The sequence below is a fragment of the Dipodomys spectabilis genome, unplaced genomic scaffold (assembly GCF_019054845.1).
Source record: "Dipodomys spectabilis isolate Male_0828 unplaced genomic scaffold, ASM1905484v1 ptg000039l, whole genome shotgun sequence".
Classification (NCBI taxonomy): Eukaryota; Metazoa; Chordata; class Mammalia; order Rodentia; family Heteromyidae; genus Dipodomys; species Dipodomys spectabilis.
Window position 1 is genome coordinate 6891814 of NW_024870716.1, and position 13284 is coordinate 6905097.

Below are 13284 nucleotides of genomic sequence, written 5' to 3' on the forward strand. Positions count from 1 at the left end.
TTGAGAGAATGAGTTATGAATACTCCATAAATTAATTAGCATAAGATTGTTTTAGGAAATACTGTGATGAGTTTACTGATATAGAAGTAAGTCATGAAATAATATCATTAAATTATGTTATCACTTCCCATATTCTTTCATAAAGAAATTACTCCTTGTAATAAGCCTCACCTGGGCCTCTCCTCTGGTAACCAATGGACTCTTACATGTCCCACAAGTGTGGACCAATTTCTAGCGGCCTCTGCTCTGTCTGACCTACAGTCACCCCTTTTCTCTCATCATCATATTACAATGAAACTCTCATGTCCAAAGGTACAATTTGGAGGAGAGTAGTACCAGTCTTTAGATGGTGATGATTTCAAATACATCATCTGCTTGTGGCTTATAGAAGAAAGGGAGGCAGGACTCTTCGCCCCCGTCTGTGGGCTCTTGCTGGGGCTGGATGGCAGGCAGCAGCGGCACAGGAGGCTCTGCAGTGGGGCTCTCCAGGGGCCCAGGCGCCCCAGCCTCTTCAGAGACAGGCTTCAAGCTTTCTTGAAGATGCACATCTTCACAGCCTTGCTGCTCCTCCCTGACCTTGGTCTTCAGGGGGACTGAGAGGTCTGAGGGGGCCTCGGTAGCAGGGGCCTGGGCGGCTGCCAGCATCATGTCCTGGCACTCTGTGCTCTCCCCTGTAAGGCGCAGCAACAGGTCCTTCAGCTCCTTCCTCTTCCTCCTCTTCTCCTGGGACAGCTGGCTCACACACTGCTCTTTCTCCTGACACAGCTTCTCCAGGACTTCTAGCTGTTCCTTGTACAGCACGATGGTCTCTTCCATGGTGGTCAGGTGTTGGGTCAGCTGGCTGCAGCGATGGTGGAGGTCATCCACGTGACTCTGGGGGTGTCCCTTGCTGGCCAGGTCTTCGGGGAAGCAGATGTGCAGTTGCTTCTTGGGCGCCTGTGTGTCCTGCTTCCTCTTGCCGAACAGCCTGTGGATGCAGCGCTGGGGGAAGGCGGCCTGGCTCTCCAGCTTTCTCTGGCACTGGGCTGCCAGCTGACTCAGGCACCCGCAGCGGGCCTGCTGCTCCTGCAGCTGCCGGCTCATCCTCGCCTTCCTGCCTTCTGCGATGGACAGTGCGTCCATGTAAAAATCCCACATGCTCTGCGGGTTGTCTATGTCGTCTGGAACAGTCACATCATGGGGAGTCGCCTCCTCACCCTTGTCTTCGTCTTGGCTCAGGCCTTCATCTTCCCTGGGGAAAGCCAGGGCGCTCAGCTGGGCCCGCAGCTGCGCATTCTCCTGTCTTGTTGCTTCCAGACACTTCAGAGTGTCCTGTAACTTCTCCCTTTCCATCTGGGCCAGCAACTTGCTCTGCACCTGCTCCTGCTTCAGCTGCTCCATCAGATGGCTCTGATTCAGCAGGTGCTGCTGCAGGGCCTCCTTCTCTGACATCAGCTGCTGGCTGGTGGCCTTGTGCTGTTTGCAGGTGGCGCTCAGCTCCTGCACCTGGGCCAGGTACTTGTCATGCAGCTCCTGCAGATCCTCAGCTGCTTGGCGCGTGAACTCTGCCACGTCTTTTCCTTCTTTGAATTCCTCCTCCAGCTCATCCAGCTTCGCCTGCAGGGTTGTCTTCTCCTGCTGCTCTGTGTGCAGGATGCTGGCGAGCTCCCCCTTCTCAGCGCTCAGCCTCTGCAAGGCATCCTGCAGCTGGGCCAGCTCTTCTTTCAGCTGGCGGTTGTGCACCAGCGTGCGTTTCAAGGTCTCCTGTTCCTTCTCCATGGTCTCCAGGATCTTGCGCCGGTCCTCGGCATGCTGTGCCCATTCCTCAGCCTTCTTTTCCAGTATCCACAGCCGCTGCTGCTGCTCCAGGTTCTGGAGACTGAGGCTCTGGTTCTCCTCCACCTGGAGGTGAAGTTGCTCCTCCAGGGTCTTGAGCTCCTCCTGCAACTGCAGGGTGTGGGCCTGCAGCTGCTGCTCAGCCTGAGCTGGCCCTGCAGGCGGCTCTGGGGGCCGCAGCTCTGACAGCTGCTCTCTCAGCTCCACCAGCTTGCTCTCCAACTCCAACACCTGCCTCACCCCTTGCTCCTTCTCCTCTCTCAGCTGGCTCGCCTGCTCTAGCAGCTGCTGGACTTTCTCCTTCCCCGTGGAGCTCTCCAGCCTCAGGTCCTCCGCAAAGGTGTCTCTCTCCTCCTTTAATTTTGCCACCAACTCCTTCATGTTGTTGAGTTGGCTTTCCAACTCTGCCCGCTCCACTAGTTCCTCTTGGAACTTGTGGATTTCCATTTTCATGTCGGCCTTCTGTGTCAGGAGCACTTCCAGCCTCTCCTGCAGCTCGGTGTTCTCATCCTCCAGGTCTTCAATACTTCTGGCCTTTCCCTGGAGCTGCAGCTTCACGCGATTCAGGGCTTTCATGAGCTCTATGTTGTTGTTCTCAGTTTCATTCTGCGTGGTGTTGACTGCAGACAATGTTGTTTCCAGTTCTGTTACGCGCTGCTGTGCAGCCTGCAGGCAGCTGGTAAGACCCTCCTGCTCCAGTGCTCTTTCATCGGCCTCTTGCTGCTTGTGGGCCAGGGCAGATTGTAAGTCTGCTTTTTCTCTAATCAGCATCTGTATCGACAGCTTGTGCTGCTCCAGCTCTGCTTTCAGGGCTTCGTGCACACAGGCCATCTTCTCCTTGTCTTTTCCCTGTTGATCCTGCAGCTCTTGGATCTCAATGCAGAGCTGCTGCTTTTGTATTGTGCTGGAGTCCAGGGCAAGCACCAGGTGTTGGTTGTGTCTCTCCAGGTCCTTGGTGTTATTGGGACCTGTGACGCTCTGGACCCTGGCAGCTGTGACAGTGCCCAGGGGAGGGGGAGGCTCAGGGTCTGCGTGGTCTTGGGCCGCACCCTTGAGTAAAGGACAGTCCCCAGTGGTGTTTGTCTTGGGGTTACCTCCCTCTTTCATTTTCCTCTTCTTGGATTCTCTAGGTCTAGCAGGACCATTCCTCTGCTGGTATTGTTGCAGTAGTTTCCTTCCTGCAGCTACTTTTTTTTCTCTTTTTTTCTCAGACATACCAGCACTGGGACGGCGAAGGTGGGGGGGCCACATTCCCAGGCTGTCTAAAATCAACTCTGTTGTATCACTAGTAACTCTGTCTACCTCCAACTATTTCCTCAAAATCTGCTCAGTTTGCTCACTCACCACTCACCACCTCTACCTCCTTCAACTCCTTTAGTGGTGTGAGCCAATAGAGGGGATCCCAGTGCTATTATGCAGCATAGAATGTGGGCGTGGCCTCCATTCTTGTATCCCATTGGTCAGAGAAACATGAAGTCAGGGGTGTGGCCAGAATCCTGTGATTCAGGCAGAATGGGTGGAGTCACAATGAGAGCAGCATCTGCAGCCCCTCCCCCATGCTACTGGATCCAGTTTGGTTGGTGACCTGTTTTTGCTGGATAGGTGCACAGTTTTACAAGTCAACGCTTCTTACCTCTGTCATACAACTGTGGCTACTTGAAGAACCTAAGTAGGTTTTGCCAGGTTGTTGTCCTAGAACATCCTGTGTTGCACATCACCATAAACAGTCAACCCTGGTTCTAGGTCCAATAGATGAGCAATCTGCTATGGCAGAACTGCATGCCTTCCCTTTTGTTCCCTCACAGCTGTTTCCCTTTTTCACAGTTTAGAAATCCCTCCAGGGAACCCCATCCTTTCTTCCAGCCAGTCCCATTTTCACAGTTCTTTTCATGTTTGTCCTGAGGTTTCTTATCCTGGTAGGCTGTCTACCTTCTGTCCTCATGATCCATTCCTGCTCCCCTGCTTCCCAGCTGCTGCTCTTCCTCTCCTCTCCTGCTGCCAGGTTTTACTCTAGCCTTTCCTGGGGGTTTGTCTCTGGAGTGAAGCAGAACTGCCTTGAACTTGTCAAGGGTTTCTGATACCCAGTGAGGACGTCACTACTCTCCTTCCCTACACAATCCCACCTATCTCAGCTCTGTTAAATGTCTTTTCCTAGGAGACCAGTGTACTCACTGCATTTGCAATGTTTAATAACAACATATGGCTCTCTCTTGGCTGCCATATTTTGAAGGGCTAGCTATTCCATCGGTTTGCCTTAATCCTAATGTAAAAATGAAGTAGCAGAAGTTGCTGATACAAAAATGCATATTTCTATTGTAGTTTTGAGTGAATAGGAGAAATTGCAGTAAACACCCAGTAAATATATCCCATACAAAAGAGCTTAATCCTGGCTTCCTTTCACTGTTTGTGGGTATTTTGGTGATAGGAATAAACTCTCCTATGCTTGTCAAGTGAATTTATAATTACTTGAACTAGAGGACATTTCTAATCTGCTTTTATCTTATGCGATTAAGCAGGCTTTTCATTTTTCTCATTTCTCAGCATTCCTTGTGACTGTGAATCTGTGCACTCTCTCCTCCTCACCGACCAGCATCCCCTCTTTAATCATGGCTCACCAGGTCCTCTCAGCTTTTCTTCTTCTCTCTTCCTCTCTAGTCTTTCTTCTTTGATCAACTGCAAGTTCTTGTAATCAGCTTGAATTCTCCATGTTTATCCCAGCACAGACTCACACCAGAGGTAACCTGATTGGTGTCGGGTGTCTTTTCATGTGAGAATATATTCTGTATCTCTTGAGCATCCACTTCCTTAAGTTCAGCCCATCCTTGCTCTAATAACCTGAAGGTAGGAATGTATCTTCTCTTGGTTCTCAGTATGGCCACCTGGAACACACACAGGGTGGTGGCTTGATAGTTCTCCTTAGGGGAGACAGCCAGAGAATTACTGATGGACATGCAAATACTCTATTTAGATCTTTGTCACTGGGATTTCTCAACTAAACTCAGTGTGAACCAAAAGAAGGGAAATTTCCTCCCTTCCTTACTGTCTTTGATTTCAAGGTAGTCTTACCTGACCTAACTCCAATGCAAAGTGCTTAAAGGTCTTGTGAGTCCTGGTTAATGAGGAAGTACAGTTAAGTACCAGGTAGTAATCAACCAATTAAATAGGAATTCACCACACTTCTGATATTCCTGAGTTTGTTGATCGCACTGGCTTATATTTGTAGTCCCAGTTACTTGGGAAGCTGAGGTCTGAAGATTGTGGTTCAAGAATAACCTGAGCATACATGTGAGTTCTTGTCTCATGCAACAGTTGGATGTGGTGATCTGCTGCTGCTTTCTTCTTCCTCCTCCTCCTGCTCCTGCTCCTCCTCCTGCTGCTGCTGCTGCTGCTGCTCCTCCTCCTCCTCCTCCTCTTCCTCTTCCTCTTCCTCTTCTTCCTCTTCCTCCTCCTCATTCTTCTTCCTGTAGCCTTTTTGGAGGTTGCTTAGGAAGGATTGTGATTTGTGGATCTTTCAAGTTCAAAAATCTGTGAAAGACCATTTCAAGGAAATAAGTTAGTGCCAGGGGCAAGAGATTGTCATTCTACCTAAGGTGGGAAACTTAAAGTAGGAGGATCATGTTTCCCTCACCAGATACAGGTAGCAAGTAAGAGAAAGTGCTCGCAAAGTAGTTTAAGTATTGCTTGCTTGCTTACGAAATGCAGTGACCTGAGTTTAAATTCATGGCAATGGGAAAAATTATAATAATAACCCGAGGATGTCATCTTGGATATAGATGTTCATCAGAACACATTAGTCTAATTGCTCATGTTTCCATACCCTCAGTCTAGGGTATGTGTCTGTCTGGTGTTGAGATGGGAATTCAGGCCCTCATGTTAAATTCATATGCTCTGGAATTATGCAGCACTTGTCCTCTAAAGCAGGGTTTTGTTTGCTTTTTGTTTTTCTGTGTTAAATTACCCACTTGCATTAAGATCATTTTGGAGTGGTCATTGAAAACTCAGATTCTTAGTCCCACCTTCAGAGCTATGGAATGTAAACCAGGAAACATGGTTCAGGAATCTGAATTTTATAAACGTCACTGTTAACTTTAGTATACAGTAAGTTTAGAACATTTGAACCCACCATCACTTATTTCTGATCTTAGTGTTGAATCCCCTAAACTCCTCGAGAATTCTTTAGACTATTTGAATTGTGGAACCCATAATATTTCTAGAAATTTCCATATAGCCTGGAATTCCCCCAATTGTTCTTGAAGGCAAATATATAAAGAATAGAAGCTCTGCCCATTGTGCCTCCTGATGGAAATTTCTAGATTAACACTGGAAATGCCCAGACTTTGTCTACTGCCTGACATTTCTCATGGGATGTCGTCAAAGGGCTTTACCTGGCACAAGTCCCCAGGTTCTACCTGAAAACAATATGTGTACATGGAGCTGTGTCTGCACAGAGTGACAGGAGGGCCAGTGTTTGCATTAGAACTAGTGACTCTCTGAGTAAAGGGGGACCTGGGCCCCATACTTGCCTCAGCCCCAATACTGTTTTTCACTCATTCACCCTTTTGTCATGTATCTAGGAGCGTGAGGAAGTGGATGTGCACTGCTTTTCAAGATCGTCACCCATGTTTCACATTTGCCCCAAGTATTGGAACACCGTACTGCGTTAGCCTGTCATAGCTACATATTAATGCTGCATTTATAATCAGGGATTCCAAAGAAGAGGAGGAGGTAATGTTCTTGTGATGGGTTGGCAATGGTCTGTCTCTTGAGGGTGGGCACACCCTCAAGAAGCAATTGAGCTATTGGACAACATCCCCTTGGAGTATATCAAGCATATCCAGCTTCAGTTACTCAGGATATTTTTATTTCTTCTCTGAGACTAGATGGAACCTGCCTATGACATTTGATGTGTGTGTTTCACAGAGAGACTTTCCACTAAGCATCCATGTTTAACTGTGTGAATAGTCTTCAATGTATGTCAAATATACAAGTCCAGTTTTTGTTTTTGTTTTTGTTTTTTGTCGGTGGTGGGTCTTGAACTCGGCCTGGGCATTGTCCCTGGGTTCTTCTGCTTATGGCTAGTGCTCTACCACTTGAGCCATTGCATCACTTCTGGTTTTCTGATGGTTCATTAGAGATGAGAGTCTCATGGACTTTTCTGCCCAGGCTGACTTTGAACCACAATCCTCAGATCTCATCCTCCTGAGTAGCTAGGATTACAGGCATGAGCCACTGGCACCTGGCCACAAGTCCATTTTTTTTTTTTTTATTGTAAAGATACTATACAGAGGGTTACAGTTACATGAGTGAGGTAATGAGTACACTTCCTCTTGAACATTGTTACCCCCTCCATTGTTTTCCCCCTACCATCCCCTCCCTCCCTCCCTTCCCCGAGGTTCTTTTTTTTTTTTTTCTGATTGTGATTAAGTGATTACATAATTTCAAAGTCACAAGTTCATTCTAACTTTCCTGGAGCAAATTGTCTATCACAGTCTGTAATATATAACAGTGTTCACATGTTATATACCATATTTGTGATCAGCAGCATGGGGATATTTGTGGTTCAACCAGATGAGCGGGAGTTCTTTATTTCTTAAGTCCTGTTAGTTTTGTCGTATCACCTAACATTTTGGATTTAGCATCCACTTATCAGGGAGACCATGTACCGTTTGTCTCTTCGTTCTTGGCTTACCTCGCTCAACATGATTCCTTCTAGCTCCATCCATTTCCCTGCAAATGCCATTATTTTGTCATTTCTAATGGCTGCATAATATTCCATTGTGTATCGATACCACAATTTTTGGATCCATTCATCTGTGGTGGGGCATCTAGGTTGTTTCCATATCCTAGCTATTGCGAACAGTGCTGCAATAAACATGGAGGTGCACGTGTCCTTGTATATTGGTTCCTGTTGTTCAGGGTAGATGCCTAGAAGTGGTATGACTGGGTCGTAAGGGAGGTCAATCTTTAGCTTTCTAAGGACCCTCCAGACTGCTTTCCAAAGTGGTTGTATAAGTGTACGTTCCCACCAGCAGTGTAATAGGGTTCCTCTTTCTCCACATCCCCTCCAGCATTTGTCGTTGGCTGATTTGTGGATGTGGGACATTCTGACAAGTCCATTTCTTAAAAGGAACCTGCTCATTCTCTTTCTAGCCTGGAACTCGGTTGATTTGATCTGTTTCCATCTTGAGCCTGAATGTACATTACTCTAAAGGGTGACTAATGAGAATAACACACGCTTAAGAAAATAAACTTTAAATAAAGAGAAGAAGAAGAATGAGCCAATATTTTGGACTATGATGTAGATTTTTTCCCTTTGAAATTGATTCTTTAATATACATTTTTTACAACATTTTTTTCTGTGATCTATGGATGAAATTTTTATAGTAAATAATAACAAAGGCGATTGAAAATACAACTGACTAAATTATTGTCTTCATTGAATTTATAATGGGCTTTAGTTTGGAGTATAGAAGTATAGTAAATGTGGCAGTACTGAGAAAACATATTAATGAGTATCATAAACAAGAAATATCACACTAGAAACAGAAAAAAAGATGAAATACTTAAGAGAGTTAAAAAATTTAATATGGAAAAGAGCATTTGAGATTTTTCTTACTAGTGCTATGATAAAGAAAAGCTAGAGAAAGCCGGGCGCTGGTGGCTCACGCCTGTAATCCTAGCTACTCAGGAGGCTGAGATCTGAGGATCACAGTTCAAAGCCAGCCCTGGCAGGAGAGACCGTGAGACTCCTATCTAAAATAAAACCACCAGAAAACTGGAAGTGGCGCTGTAGCTCAAGTGGTAGAGCGCTTGCCTTGAGCTGAAGAGCTGAGGGACAGCGCCAAGGCCCAGAGTTCAAGCCCCACAACCAACCAAAAAAAAAAAAGAAAGAAAGAAAAGAAAAGCTAGGGCTGGGAAGGTAGCTCAATGGTAGAGTGCTTACCTTGCATGCCTGAGGCCCTGGGTTCGATTCCTCAGCACCACATAAGCAAAAAGAAAAAAGCCGGAAGTGGTACTGTGGCTCAATTGGTAGAGCGCTAGCCCTGAGCTGAAGAGCTGAGGGACAGCACCCAGACCCACAGTTCAGGCCCCACGACAGGACCCCCACCCCCCCCCCCCAAAAAAAAAAAAAAAGAAAAGAAAAGCTAAACAATAAAAAAATATTCTTGACCTTAGCTAAAATATCAGCCTACCTGAGATGTTTTTTCGGGTTCTATTCAGATTACTCTATGGGTATAAAATCTTGACAATTTAGGGGCTGGGAAGGTGGCTCAGTGGTAGGGCGCTTGCCTTGCATGCATGAGGCTCTGGGTTTGATTCCTCAGCACCACATAAGCAAAAAGAAAAAAGCCGGAAAGTGGTACTGTGGCTCAAGTGGTAGAGTTCTAACCTTGAGCTGAAGAGCTGAGGGACAGAGTTCGGGCCCCATGACCAGACCCCCCCAAAAAAATTCTTGGCTATTTAAAATATATTTCTTCTGAAGAATGATATTATTCGTGTATATTACTTGTCCAAAGTCAGAGGTTTTATTGTATATCCATACGTTTATATAATTTACATCGATCATATTTACTTTCATCTATTATTTTTGTATAACTTTCTATATCATTATCTCATTTAATAAAGAAACAAATAGCTATTGATACAACAAATACAGAGGATTACCTTTTTTCAGAATAATGTGTCTCCCTCTTCTTGGAGATAATATTTTAAGCTCTATCTGATAGGGTTTCATCAGAGTATAACCTACACTGAGTTAGGCTGTAGAGGGAAATTTTCAACTGGACACCTTTTGTTAGCACATCCCAGTCCTCCCAAGAGGGAAGATGCTAGATAGCAGCATTATAAACAGTGTCAGAGGAAGAGATCACAAGCACTGAGGAAAAACACTGTATTATAATTAAATCTTCTTGGCTCATATGCAATCTCAGTTCTGATGGCTGGACCTGGGGATAGGATGTATTATTATTATTATATGTTTTTGTGTGATTACAATACATACTCAAGCCCTGGTAGCGAAAGCTGTGGTTCTCATTCTGGGTAGGACATGCTTTCAGTCTATTACAAGTATATTTGTAAAAGGCACTTAAACTATTTTTGTTGAAAAGCGTTGACTTCTTCTTGAGAGTATAAATTAACTAAGAGCCGTGGAAAGAATTCATGTCCCTACATTTATTTTGCATTTCTCAGTACTTTGTAAACTCTGTGACTTTATAAGCACCTTGGATTCTAGGTAAGACAGGACTGATTTATGACATCTTTATGAGAAAGACCAAAATTAGCTGTCAGGAACAGGAGAATCTTGTAGAATAGACTGCACACACCCAAACAATTACCTGTTAGGAAAAGGCTTTAACCTGGAGTAGAAGTAATCATTTCATGGGACCTAGATTTCTCCTTTCAAGTGAACATTAAAAAAGAACCAAAACTGAGCTAAAGTTCAACCAAGAATGGGTGCCAGTGTCTCACGCCTATAATTCTAGCTACTCAGGAGGCTAGATCGGAGGACTGTGATTCGAAGTCAGCCCAGACAGAAAAGTCTGTGAGACTCTTCTCTCCAATTCATCACCAAGAAACCAGAAGTAGAAAGTAGTATAGCACTGACCTTGAGCAAATAAGCTAAAGGACAGCACCCAAGTCCTGAGTTCAGGCCCTAGTACAGACACACACAACAACATAAAGATATTATACAAGTTTATCACTTAATAATCCATTAATATGAATATGTATTTTTAGTAGCTTCTGTGCTTGAAAATGTAGGTATTTCATATATAACTTTGAGAAATGAAATTTGGAATAAAACTTACACCAAACCTCTTACCCTAAAATATCCCTAAACAAAGAAGATTCATTGTGAAGCTCCTTTTTAGTTATATAAATGTCATTGACATTTTTCCCAGTGTCTCTAAATAATCAGTCTTCCGGTATGCAATTTGACTTGTAATGTGGTCTTTGAGCACTTTGTGCAGTGGCTGGTGTAAGTTATTCTTCCACATAGGTTTTCCATTAAAAGTAGCAAATGGGACTTAGGGTTTATAAATCAGATTCTCAAGAGCTCGTTACTGAGAATCTATTTTCTATAGACTAATCCTCTCTTGGTCAAGTTACTTAACCTTTTAGTTTCAGAACCCCATTGATAAACATATATATATATATATATATGCTTAATTTAAATATCTTAAATATACTAAATATATATTTACACATAATTAATATTTATTAAATATATTTAATTTATACTTGGCCTCTTGAAAATAGTTCTGGGAAAACAAATATAAAAGATAAAAATATAAACAACAAAATATATGTTTTGGAATGCAAAAGTATATACATATATATGGATATATAGATCTATAAACCGTACCTGAGAAAGTAAAAATATAGTGAGTCTCCTTGTAAAAGGATACAGTCAAGTGATGGATTTGTTTGTTTGTTTTTTGGGGTCCAGTCATGGGACCTGAACTCTGGGCCTGGGCACTGTCCCTCAGCTCTTCAGCTCAAGGCTAGCACTCTACCACTTGAGCCACAGCGCCACTTCTGGCTTTTTTCTTTTTTGCTTATGTGGTGCTGAGGAATCAAACCCAGGGCCTCAGGCATGCAAGGCAAGCGCTCTGCCACTGAGCCACCTTCCCAGCCCCCAAGTGATGGGTTTGAAAGTGTTAGTGCCTTCCTGTTCTGTGCCTATGAGGTTGATGGGAAGACTAAATGACATCATCTGTTTCAACTTCCTGGCACATCTAAGGGTTCCTCATATGTAAGGTCCCTTCTAAGGCAGAATAACTAGCTGAGTGGACAGGGAATTTAAAAGTAATAATCACAAAATATGCTAAACTTAGAAATTAAAGTAGAACCAGGAAAAAAGGCCTAAAAAAATCAGAGCAGTAACTTCTCCTATGAAGACAATATTTTCAGATAAAGAGGCAGGAAAATAATTTTTAACGATACCAAAAGGTCCAGACCTGCTGGGCGCTGGTAGCTTATTCCTGTAATCCTAGCCGTTCAGGGAGCTGAAATCGGAAGATTGAGGGTCAAAGCCAGCCTGGGCAGGAAAGTCTGTGAGAGTCTTATTTCCAGTTAACCAGCAAAAAGCCAGAAGTGAAGCTGTGATTCAAGTGGTAGAGTACATGTGAGTACAAAAGCTACAGGATAGTGTCCAGATTCTGCGTTCAAGCCCCAGTACTGTCATACACACACACACACACACACACACACACACACACACACACACACACACACACACACACACACACACACACACACACACACACACACACAAAACTAGGACTATCTACATCTGCCTTCTCCCTTTGAAATGGAAAAAAGCTGGAAATTCAAGGAATGAATGGAAACAAAAAGAATGAGAGGCCCTGTCTGGCAGAAGAAGTTTTGAGGTTTACTGGTGTTTTGGTTAGGTCTCACCCTCCCAGGAACTATCTAAGGATTAGGATTTGCTAGAGAACATTACCTATGTTCCACTCGCTCAGAAAGTAGAAAGCTATACACACAGGAGAAGCCATTGAGTCCGGAGCTCCCATTTCCTGTGTTAGAAGCAGGCAGTATTCTTTTTCTTTCTCCCTGCTTTATCCTGGTACACTAACACAAATCCATGCCAGAACTTCCACGTTGTGAGACTCTTGAGTCCAAGTTAGAAAAAGACACATACTTACTTCATTCCTAACTTCCAGGCTAACTCACCAAAGTTGTTACCAGAAACTTTAGGGCAGCTAACCAACTGCCAAGATAACAATTCAGGTAAGATGCAAACGTAAGTAAGGAGGATAGAAAAAAACTGATTAGAAGAGAACTTGAAAAAGAAAGAGAGCAGGCAGGAAGCATGTCTATGCCACCGGCAAGACAGCATTTCATCCTAAATCTGCCATCTTGAATAGTCTTCAGCTGTCTTCCTATGTCTTGTTCTGTCTTCCTCCTTACAGAGTTTGGCCCTAGGTTAAATTGAGAATTGGATGGCTTTCTGATTGATGGGTCTCTTTTGTGTTTTGTGTGAGGTTGAAAGGCCAAAGATTTATTCTCTTACTTTCTCATTCTTTTGTCCTTCTTACTTCCCCGTTCTTCTTTCTTTTGCAGCCTCCTGCCTTCATTGTGTTGTCAGGCATGTTGGGTGTATCAACTTACCTTGTTGTCTGCAAGTTGTGTGGGCCAAAATTCCCTACCAACCTCATATCCGTGTGAAGCCCTGAATTGCTTTTTATGAGTGGATCTCAAATGCCTGGATTTTTTTTTTTTTGCCAGTCTTGGGGCTTGGTTTTCCTTTTTCTTTTTGGTCCAGTTGTGGGGCCTGAACTCTGGGCCTGAGCACTATCCCTCAGCTCTTCAGCTCAAGGCTAGTGCCCTAGCACTTGAGCCACAGCGCCACTTCTGGCTTTTTTCTTTTTGCTTATGTGGTGCTGAGGAATCGAACTCAGGGCCTCAGGCATGCAAGGCAAGCGCTCTACCACTGAGCCACCTTCC

At 44.4% G+C, this 13284-nt stretch overlaps 1 protein-coding gene across 1 annotated transcript; it reads right to left on the reverse strand.

Annotated features, from left to right (window-relative positions):
• Positions 1–342: 342 nt before the first annotated feature.
• LOC122106200 (golgin subfamily A member 2-like) lies at positions 343–12995 on the reverse strand. Its single transcript, XM_042677499.1, has 3 exons — positions 12949–12995; positions 4882–4924; positions 343–2865 (listed from the first exon to the last, which is right to left on the reverse strand). Exons 1-3 carry the CDS (start codon positions 12993–12995, stop codon positions 343–345), a joined length of 2613 nt encoding a protein of 870 aa, XP_042533433.1.
• Positions 12996–13284: the final 289 nt, after the last annotated feature.